Raw genomic sequence first — 11,110 nt, forward strand, 5'->3', positions numbered from 1 at the left:
TTATCCTTCCATCCTTTTTTCCTTCCTTCCTTCCTTCCTTCCTTCCTCCCTTCCTTCCTTCCATCCTTTTTTCCTTCCTTCCTTCCTTCTTTCCTCCCTCCCTCCAAGTTGGGATTATTTAATGGACAAACTGTGTTTGTGTTTGTGTGGGTGTATGTGTGTGTGTGAGAGAGGGAGACAGACAGACAGACAGAAACAGAAAGAGATATAGGCATGTGAAGAAGCAAAAAAAATAACCAAAATTGTGCAAACGTCCTCACGTGAGATTTCACTGCTGCGCATGCGCAGAAGCCAAGTCTCAGGCGGGGACATGTGGGTGCGGGGCAGGGACACACAGCTGCGTGCGCATCCCAGATTTCCCTACTGTGATGGCTATGTGCTATGTATAAGAAAACTATAGTGTGTTGCATTTGTGTTAAGGAGTGTGCAGAATGACCCTTCAGTTATCAAGGGCATGCACAAAGGGAAATATGGGATTCCAGCAAATATCCAGTGAGATACTGTATGAGAATCAGTCATACAAAAACAGATACATTAAAGTTCAATTAGTGGAAATAGCACAGTCAAATTAAACGGTCCCGTCATACACATTCAAATCAGTCAATACAATAATACAGTGGTACCTCTACCTACAAAGGTCTCTACTTACGAACCTTTCTAGATAAGAACATTGTGTTCAAGATTTTTTTTGCCCCCATTTACAAACCCAAGCCTCCAAAACTGTAACCAGAAAAGGCAGGGAGAAGCCTCCGAGGGGCCTCTTTAGGAATATCCTGGGAGGAAACAGGGCCGGCAAAGGCGGGGAGAACCCTATGTGGGGCCTCTCTAGGAATCTCTTGGGAGGAAACAGGGGCAGAAACGGTGGGGAGAAACATCCATGGGGCCTCTCTAGGAATCTCCTGGGAGGAAACAGGGCCTCCACCCTTCCTATGGTTTCCCCAATCGCACGCATTATTTGCTTTTATATTGATTCCTATGGGAAAAATTGCTTCTTCTTACAAACTTTTCTACTTAAGAACCTGGAAGAAATTAAGTCCATAAGTAGAGGTACCACTGTATTACAAGCCTGTCTTTGACTTACATATCAGACATGTATTACAGCTTACAAATACATCAAATTATCATCATTGAATATCAGAGAGCTTACTACATCAATCACAATGAATCAGCAGAAAGAACAGGGAGAACAGAGAGAGAAAATCATGCTTTTTGGCTCCCTCTTGTGGCAATTTGCAGCATTACTTCTTAAAACTATAGTTCTTCATTAGGAACAAACATTTATCGTTAGCTTGTTTATATATTGCCAAGTACTAACAATTTGTGAAATCAATGAACTGCTACAGAGAAAACAAATTTCTTGCATGTTACCAAAAGTCATATTGTTTGAATTGGGTAGCCGTGTACAAAATAAATAAATAAATAAGAAAGAAAGAAAGCCCTTGAGGCAAGCTATGAGGACAATGGCTGCCTTGTGCTTCCATTGCTAGAAACAACTGCTGGGACTTGTTACTTCTTTGAGCGATTTGTCATCTTACAATCATACTTGGCATGGTCTCCATGATTTTGAAAAGTTTTGCAATACTGTACTTGGAATATGTCCTCTGTTTTGTGGTCTATGATGGGTGCAACGATGCCAACCGTTTATTTTGAAACAAACCATGTTCCTGCTTCATCTGCCTATTTCACTAGCATCTACTGCCAGTAGTTAACAGAATAAAACAGAATAACAGAGTGTGAAGGGACCTTGGAGGTCTTCTAGTCTAACCCCCTCCTTAAGCAGGAAACTCTATACCATTTTAGTCAAATGGTTGACCAACCTCTTCTTAAAAACCTCCAGTGTTGGAGCACCCACAACTTCTGGAGGCAGGTTGTTCCACTGATCAATTGCTCTAACTGTCAGGAAATTTCTCCTTAGTTCTAGGTGGGACCTCTCCTTGAATAGTTTCCACCCATTACATCTTGTCTTTTAATTTATCTTCTAGTTTGTCACATTTGTACTAAGATTCCCAAATCCATCATGAATATTTAACTTCCGGGCCACACGAATCCCAGCGACCAGTTAGGTCCCACAGAGTGGGCCTTCTCCGGGTCCCGTCAACTAAACAATGTCGTTTGGCGGGACCCAAGGGAAGAGCCTTCTCTGTGGCAGTCCCGACCCTCTGGAACCAACTCCCCCCAGGGATTAGAATAGCCCCCACCCTCCTTGCCTTTCGTAAGCTCCTTAAAACCCACCTCTTGTCGTCAGGCATAGGGGAACTGAGATATTCTTTCCCCCTAGGCTTCTACAATTTATGCATGGTACGTTTGTATGTATGATTGTTTTTTATAACAAGGGTTTTTAGCTGTTTTACTGTTGGATTGTGACATGCTGTTTTTACTACTGTTGTTAGCCACCCCGAGTCCACAGAGAGGGGCGGCATACAAATCCAATCAATCAATCAATCAATCAATCAATCAATCAATCAATCAATCAATAAATATAAATAAATAAATAAATAAATAAATAAATAAATAAATAAATAAATAAATAAAATAAAATAAAATAAAATAAAATAAAATAAAATAAAATAAAATAAAATAAAATAAAATAAAATAAAATAAAATAAAATAAAATAAAATATAAAATAAAATAAAATAAAATAAAATAAAAAAATAAATAAACAAACAAACAAACAAACAAACAAACAAACCAATAAATAAATAAATCAATCAATCAATCAATCAATCAATCAATCCCTCATTCTGAATGATAATCTTCCTCTTTCAGCACCAGAATTCTAGGCAGCATTGAATAGGTTTCTGTAGATTTTCTAACACAACTACAGTATAGCATTTGACTTGTAGGTTGTTCTCAATTATTGTTAAGAATGATTTGCAATTAATTATTACTCTCTTTTGTTTGCTTTGAATTAGAAAACTCCTACGATGCTGTTCGAAGATCAGGATGGGGAAATAATCTGAATTCCAGCCACAATAAAAGTGAGTTACTGGGGTACACCTTTCTCCTCGATAGGCTGAGAGATGGTTTTCAGGAGAAGTCTAGTCATGGGCGAACCCAACAGTGTTCGGGTTCGGCAAGTTCGGACGAACTTTACGCAAAATTCGGCCAAACCTGAACCGAACCCGAACGGGGAATCCCACCAAGAGATTCTGGGGGCGGAGCTTTGACATCATGTATACCAGCAGGTTGCTAAGGACGCCAAGGTGATCACTTCCTGGATTCCATGGAATCCAGGAAGTGATCACCTTGGCGTCCTTAGCAACCTGCCGGTGACATCAAAGCTCTGCCCCAGGAATCTCTTCATGGGAGCGATTCCCCAGCTCCTTCAAAGGGAGGTCTTCACCTAAAAATAAACATTGTTATTTTTACGGAAAATGATGCCGCAGCGGTGCTGCAAGCAAAGGGCAGTCCTTTCACGTAAAAATAAACATGTTTAATTTTAGCGTGAAAGGACCGCCCTTTGCTTGCAGCGCTGCTGCGGCATCACTTTCTAACAATGTTTATTTTTACGTGAAGACCCCCCTTTGAAGAAGCTGGGGAATCCCTCCCATGAAGAGATTCCGGGGGTGGAGCTTTGATGTCACCGGCAGGTTGCTAAGGACGCCAAGGTGATCACTTCCTGGATTCTATGGAATCCAGGAAGTGATCACCTTGGCATCCTTAGCAACCTGCCAGTGATGTCAAAGCTCCGAACGCCGAACGCAGCCCCGAACTTTGCCCAAAGTTTCAAAAAATTTCGTGTTCGGCATACCGAACACCACAAAATTCAGTACGGACCCGAATTGTGCAAGTTCAGTTCGCCCATCACTAGAGTAGTCGTGTTTTAAAATGTTAACGTTGTATAGTTGGTGTCACTGATTGTCCCACGGGTGCTTTTTTTCAGGAGGAAATTGGACTTTCTCATTTTTTTTCTTTGAAGATATTTCACTTCTCAGAAGCGAAAAGTCTTCAAAGAAAAAAAAAAGAAGAAAATCCAGTTGCTTCCCGAAAAAGGGACAACCATGACCTGGATGACTGAGATTCTCTACAGACTTTTATCAATGATTGTGTTCTCATACTATTGCCTGCACTAATTTAATCTTCTACACCAGTATTTCTCAACCACAGCCATTTTGCAGACTTCACCTCTCAGAATTCCAGTCTGGCTGAGGAATTCTGGGAGTTGAAGTCCCGATATCTTATAGCTGCCAAGGCTGAGAAACACTGGTCTACACCGGCCTTGATTCAAAATCCAATGACAATAGTGGTTCTCTGGAGAGCTTTCCTTTGGCACTTCATTTTTTGTTCCTTGGATATTTTGTGATCCTCCCTCAAGTTTCCTAGAGATTCATAAAGAGATCCCTGTGATCACACCTTAGCATATTGGAAAGAACCGGAGTCTTTTGTTGTAGTATTTCTGTCGCCTTTTTCTCAACAGCAGGAGTCAGGACCATCTTAAGTGACCTTGAGAATTATAGACTAAGAGTCGTGGTGGCCCAGTGGTTAGAATGTAGTAACATAGAAACATAGAAACATAGAAGTCTGACGGCAGAAAAAGACCTCATGGTCCATCTAGTCTGCCCTTATACTATTTCCTGTATTTTATCTTAGGATGGATATATGATTATCCCAGGCATGTTTTAATTCAGTTACTGTGGATTTATCTACCACGTCTGCTGGAAGTTTGTTCCAAGGATCTACTACTCTTTCCGTAAAATAATATTTTCTCATGTTGCTTAGTACTGCAGGCTACTTCTGCTGCCTGCTGGCTGCCTGAAATTTGGCAGTTCAAATCTCACCAGACTCAAGGCTGACTCAGCCTCCTTCCATCTGCGGAGTCTGCGGAGAGGGGCGCCATACAAATCCAATCAATCAATCAATAAATCAATCAATAAATCAATAAATCAATCCTGCCGAGGTGTGTAAAATGAGGGCCCAGATTGTTGGGGGCAAGAAGCTGACTCTGTAAACTGCTGAGAGAGGGCTTTAAAGCATTATGAAGCAATATAAGTCTAAGTGCTATTTTGATTGCTTCACTATTACATGATGCTTGGAGGGTTTATTCTCCATCACGGAGCCGTGGTAGTGTAGTAGTTAGAATGCAACATTCCAGGCTGACTCTGCTCACTGCCAGGAGTTCGGTCCTGACCAGATCAAGGTTGACTCAGCCTTCCATCCTTTTGACGTTGGTAAAATGAAGAGCCAGGTTTGTGGGTGCAATATATGAAACCGCTAGGTGAGATCATCCAGAGGCATGGGGTGAGGTATCATCAATGCGCCGATGATACCCAGTTATACATCTCCACCCCATGTCCAGCCAACGAAGCAGTGGAAGTGATGTGCCGGTGCCTGGAGGATGTTGGGGCCTGGATGAGTGTCAACAAGCTCAAACTCAACCCAGACAAGACGGAGTGGCTGTGGATTTTACCTCCCAAGGACAACTCCATCTGTCCGTCCATTACCCTGGGGGGAGAATCACTGGCCCCCTCAGAGGAGTTTCGCAACTTGGGCGTCCTCCTCGATCCGCAGCTCACATTAGAGAAACATCTTTCAGCCGTGGCGAGGGGGACGTTCGCCAAGGTTCGCCTTGTGCACCAGTTGCGACCCTACTTGGACCGGGAGTCACTGCTCACGGTCACTCATGCCCTCATCACCTCGAGGCTTGACTACTGTAACGCTCTCTACATGGGGCTACCTTTGAAAAATGTTCGGAAACTTCAGATCATGCAGAATGCAGCTGCGAGAGCTATCATGGGCTTTCCCAAATATGCCCATGTTACACCAACACTCCGCAGTCTGCATTGGTTGCCGATCAGTTTCCGGTCACAATTCAAAGTGTTGGTTATGACCTATAAAGCCCTTCATGGCACTGGACCAGATTACCTCAGGGACCGCCTTCTGCTGCATGAATCCCAGCGACCAGTTAGGTCCCACAGAGTGGGCCTTCTCCGGGTCCCATCAACTAAACAATGTCGCCTGGCAGGACCCAGGGGAAGAGCCTTCTCTGTGGCGGCCCTGGCCCTCTGGAACCAACTCCCCCCAGAGATTAGAACTGCCCCCACCCTCCTTGCCTTTCGTAAACAACTTAAAACCCACCTCTGCTGCCAGGCATGGGGGAATTGAGATCCTCTTTCCCCCTAGGCCTTTACAATTCTATGCATGGTATGTATGTATGTATGTATGTTTGGTTTTTATATTAATGGATTTTTAATCATTTCTAATACCAAATTACTATTGTACACTGTTTTATTGTCGCTGTTAGCCGCCCCGAGTCTCTGGAGAGGGGCGGCATACAAATCCAATGAATGAATGAATGAATGAATGAATAAGGTGATGCTGTGAACCTCTCAGACAGTGTTGTAAGGCCCTGTGAAAAGGTATATAAGTCTAAGTGCTATTGGTATTCACACACACACACACAGAGAGAGAGAGAGAGAGAGAGAGAAACGCACACACTGTAGTTTTTGCTGCTGCAATTTGGACATAGGAAAGATTCTGGTTTCATTTTCTATGCCGATCAAAAGATAATGTTTGGGCTGCTGTGTTAGAAAATAGAGGCTGTGGGAACGAAATAAGAGTGCAGTGAACATCACATCTTTTTAGAATGGAGGAATAAATATTGATGAATTTAAAGGACCTACATATTATTTTGGTGTCTCCTTCTTTTTCCCCTAACCTAACCTTTCTTATTTGCTTTGCTAGGCCCTCCTTTGGGAGGGACACAAAATGTAAGCAAAAACGGAGAACAACAAAGACCCCAGCCAGGTAATAGTGCTGGAATGTATACAATTTTACTGATTTTGGGGATATATATATATATACATTGCTATATATTAAAAAACACTTCTTGAGATTGGGCCTTCTACAACAGAGGTCCCCAACCTTTTTAGCACCAGGGACCGGCTTTAAGTTAGACGAGTTTTCCACGGCCCGGTGGGGGGGGGGGCTTTGGTCATATGGGGGTGGGGTTATGGAGGGGTGGAGCTTAGTGACGCAGCCCTCCACACTTCTCCACAGGGCGGGGAGAATCAGGAGGCTCCTTTGGCGGCTGGGGGCTGCCTGGCTTTGTGATTTTGGCTGGGGGGGGGAGTTAGGAAGGTCCTACTTCTCCCCCCCAGCCAAAAATTCAAAGCCTATCTGCTGGATACGGGCGATGAGTGGGACAGAGCGGCGCGGAAGCCTCTTGCAGCAGCTGCCACAGCCACCGGCTTCGGCGCCGTTCGTCCCGCCCATCGCCCGTAACCAGCAGAAGCTGCTGCCCGAGTGCTCTTGGCCGGCGGGATTTAAAGTGCTGGGGTGGGGGGTGTCCCAGCGGGAGGCGAAGCACTGGGGTGGGGGAGCTGTCAGGACACCCCCACCCCAGCACTTTGAATCCCGCCGGCCAAGAGCACTCGGGCAGCAGCTTCTGCTGGATACGGGCGATGGGCGGGACGAACGGCGCCGAAGCCGGTGGCTGTGGCAGCTGCTGCAAGAGGCTTCCGCGCCGCTCTGTCCCACTCATCGCCCATATCCAGCAGATAGGCTTTGAATTTTTGGCTGGGGGGGGGAGAAGTAGGACCTTCCTAACTCCCCCCCCAGCCAAAATCACAAAGCCAGGCAGCCCCCAGCCGCCAAAGGAGCCTCCTGATTCTCCCCGCCCTGTGGAGAAGTGTGGAGGGCTGCGTCACCGCCCGCCGCCCCACCCCGTCCTGCATAATGTTCTCTGCCGGGAGGGCAGCGCCGCCGCGGACCGGCTGAAAACCCCCAACGGCCCGGTCCCGGTCCGCGGACCGGCGGTTGGGGACCTCTGTTCTACAACACCTGATCTTCTCTTCTTTTTCTCAATTTAGATCCGTATCAGATCTTAGGGCCCACCAGTAGCCGTTTAGCCAACCCAGGTAAGTCCACCTGAATCAAAACTAGCCCAACCCATCTATCATCTAACTCACTCTCCGTATGCAATAATTCTTGCAATAGATATTAAACAATCACATTATCATTTATTAGAAAAACCCAAACATGGTTATAAGCTATAGCAACATCATAAGTGAAACAGAAACTGAAAAGAAAGGATTGTTAACAGTCTTTTTAAAAAGTTTACTTCCTTTTATGGAACCCTGGAGCCACCAATAAGAAGACTATGTCTCTTAACACTCACTAATCAGGTGTAGCTTTTTTTTTCTTCCAAACAGAAATTTTATTTTTCTTCCAAATAGAAAATTTATTTTTCTTCAACATAGAATAAGTACAAACACTAAAACCATGCTTAAAGTAAAAGATTTTTTTTTCTTTTTCTATTATCACAAAAAAGAAAACCTCAACAAATCTCAAAAAACAATAATATTTTTTCCCACCTTACATTGAAAAATTACATTACATCAATATAAATAATATCAAACTCTATATTATGCCCATCTTAATTCAAACTTTTATTTCAACATTAGATTAATTAATTCAATATCAATTTATCCAGTAATTACTAGAGGTTCTATATATATATATCTAAAATAGAACAAAAGTACTTCTTATCATATATCACATAAACTATATTAGAAAATTCTATATGTTTAAATTCTTATTAATAAATGAATTTGTGTCATATCATTATATAGTGCTGCCACCAATTCTTATATTGCCATCTGGCTTATAATATTTGATTCAATTTTCATATCTCATCTTTCCCTAGAATAACTAAGTATCATATTTATTTAGCTATTAATCAGGTGTAACTTTTTGACTGATCTGTGAAGGGCAAGAAAATAAGTTTATCATTGAATCTCTCTCTCTCTCTCTCTCAATCTCTCTCTCTCCATCTCTCTCTCCATCTCTCTCAATCTCTCTCCTTCCCTCCCTCTCTCTTTCTCTTCCTCTGTCCCTCTCCCTCCCTCCCTCCCTCTCTCTCCATCTCTCTCTCTCTCTCCATCTCTCTCTCCCTCCCTCTCTCTCTCCCTCCCTCTTTCTCTCTCAATCTCCCTCCCTCTCTATCTCTCCCTCCCTCCCTCTCTATCTCTCTCCTTCCCTCCCTCCCTCCCTCTCTCAATCTCTCTCTCTCTCTCAATCTCTCTCTCCCTCTCTCAATCTCTCTCTCTCTCTCTTTCCTTCTCTCCCCCCGATAGGGAGTGGACAGATCCAACTGTGGCAATTCCTCCTAGAGTTGCTGTCGGACAGCTCCAACGCTAGCTGCATTACGTGGGAAGGCACCAACGGGGAGTTCAAAATGACCGACCCCGATGAGGTGGCCCGGCGCTGGGGAGAACGCAAAAGTAAACCCAACATGAATTACGACAAGTTGAGTCGAGCCCTCCGATATTACTACGACAAGAACATCATGACCAAAGTGCACGGCAAGAGATACGCTTACAAATTTGACTTTCACGGCATCGCGCAAGCACTTCAGCCTCACCCAACCGAATCATCGATGTATAAATACCCTTCGGATCTCTCCTACATGCCTTCGTACCATGCGCACCAGCAGAAAATGAACTTCGTCCCTCCCCATCCATCCTCTATGCCCGTCACTTCCTCTAGTTTCTTTGGGGCAGCTTCACCCTACTGGACTTCTCCTGCTGGAAGTATTTATCCAAACCCCAACGTACCCCGCCATGCTAATTCCCACATGCCCTCACACCTAGGCAGCTACTACTAAATGCTTTTCATCTTTGCTGGCGTTTCTCATTTCGACTGTATGTTTTCTTCCATTCTTGAAAATCTCGGGACTTTTTAAAAAATATACCGTTGGGGAGAAAGCTCAAAACACCCCCAAACCCTGGATATTAATATTGTTATTTTTTATTGGAATAAACCTTTTTATTTTTCTAACTCTGCTTCCTTTGTCTCAGGGAAGCAGATGGATTCTCTTGTAGGCCAGTATCCTGCCTTTCTTTTGGGTTCAAAGCCTTTTCTCGTTTATAAGGACCAGCTTTTAACAGTTGTGCAGTGAGTTATCACTGTAGACAAAGCATTGTCAAGTCCAAAAGCTTTTTGAAAGATCAAAACCTATGACTCTTGTTCGAAATTCATGGAAAATCATTTTTTTCCAGTTTTGAGATGGGCTGAAGAAAATTCACAAATGTTGAGGACCTGGTTTGCAAATAATCAACTGGAATTTTAGCTTACAGGCCAACAAAGGCTTGGGTTGTTGTTGTTTTTCACTCAACTGGAAAAAAAAAGATAACGAATTATAAGTAAATGTGTATATTTTAAAGCAACTAAGGGCATTGAAAGGACTTTACAAAGAATGTGCATTGTCACATGGTTTTGTTAATAACTCTGGGAGCATAAGGCACCAGGAAAAAAAATGAAACAGGAAGGTATAGTGCATTGAGGACAGATATTCTTAAGAATGCAAAATGGAACTAATATAAAATGACAGCAACTCCGCCAGCTTCAACCAAGTTTGGGGAATTGCAAAATAAACATTACTGATTCACGAACGCTGTGCGTTTGTCAGTCTGCTGCCAAAGAGGTCAACAAAATCAGAGGGCAACTTACTGTATAAATTATGCAGAGTTATGTTTTTAACCTATATCTTACAGTATTGATGAAAACTGAAACGAGTTGACCTCGGTCACAAATGCAGTTGTGGTTGTTTTGTTTTTTTTAACTATCAAATCCATTTTTGTACATCTTTTTTAATCTGTACATTTGGGTTGCAGCTTTGTTTTGTTATTATTATTTTTTTGTTTTGCTAAATAAAGTTTTAAAAAAAGAAACACATGTAATGTGTCTGTTGGGAAACTAAGGACCCCATTTGGAAACAAACTGACAGTTATATCCAGAAACTTGGAATAAAGATCTATTACAAAGCTCTATTGGTTTAATATTGATTAGCTGACATAAGTATCTTCAAAGAAATATGGTAACTGATTCCTGAGAAGAGGGTTCAAATTTGAAATAGTCTTTACAGCAGTTAAAATTAGGACCTTCAATATGCTGATTCCACATGTAATCATAGCATATTAAGTATTTCCCAAGTGGCACTTTATAATCTGGTTACTGTGTGTAATTTTAAATTAAAAACAAACAAACAGGAGGAACACAATAGCAATAAAAGCCTTTGATGATTTGCCTTGAATACTTCCTAGAGTGTGTTGATGAAAAATAAGGACATTTATAAAGCCATTTAAAAAAAAGAATCCTAAATATATTTTT

The 11,110-nt window shown here is 42.7% G+C and overlaps 1 protein-coding gene across 2 annotated transcripts in view; it reads left to right on the forward strand.

Moving 5' to 3' along the window:
• The window catches only part of FLI1 (Fli-1 proto-oncogene, ETS transcription factor), a 145,211-nt gene extending 134,540 nt beyond the window's left edge, over positions 1-10,671 (forward strand). For both annotated transcript variants that reach the window (XM_070765187.1, XM_070765186.1), the window contains exons 6-9: positions 2,914-2,979; positions 6,683-6,745; positions 7,810-7,857; positions 9,076-10,671. In XM_070765187.1, the coding sequence (XP_070621288.1) occupies positions 2,914-2,979; positions 6,683-6,745; positions 7,810-7,857; positions 9,076-9,605 (707 nt within the window). In that variant the 3' untranslated portion in view covers positions 9,606-10,671. The remainder of the gene's footprint in view (positions 1-2,913; positions 2,980-6,682; positions 6,746-7,809; positions 7,858-9,075) is intronic.
• The last annotated feature ends 439 nt before the right edge of the window (positions 10,672-11,110 follow it).

The sequence above is a fragment of the Erythrolamprus reginae genome, chromosome 12 (assembly GCF_031021105.1).
Source record: "Erythrolamprus reginae isolate rEryReg1 chromosome 12, rEryReg1.hap1, whole genome shotgun sequence".
Classification (NCBI taxonomy): Eukaryota; Metazoa; Chordata; class Lepidosauria; order Squamata; family Dipsadidae; genus Erythrolamprus; species Erythrolamprus reginae.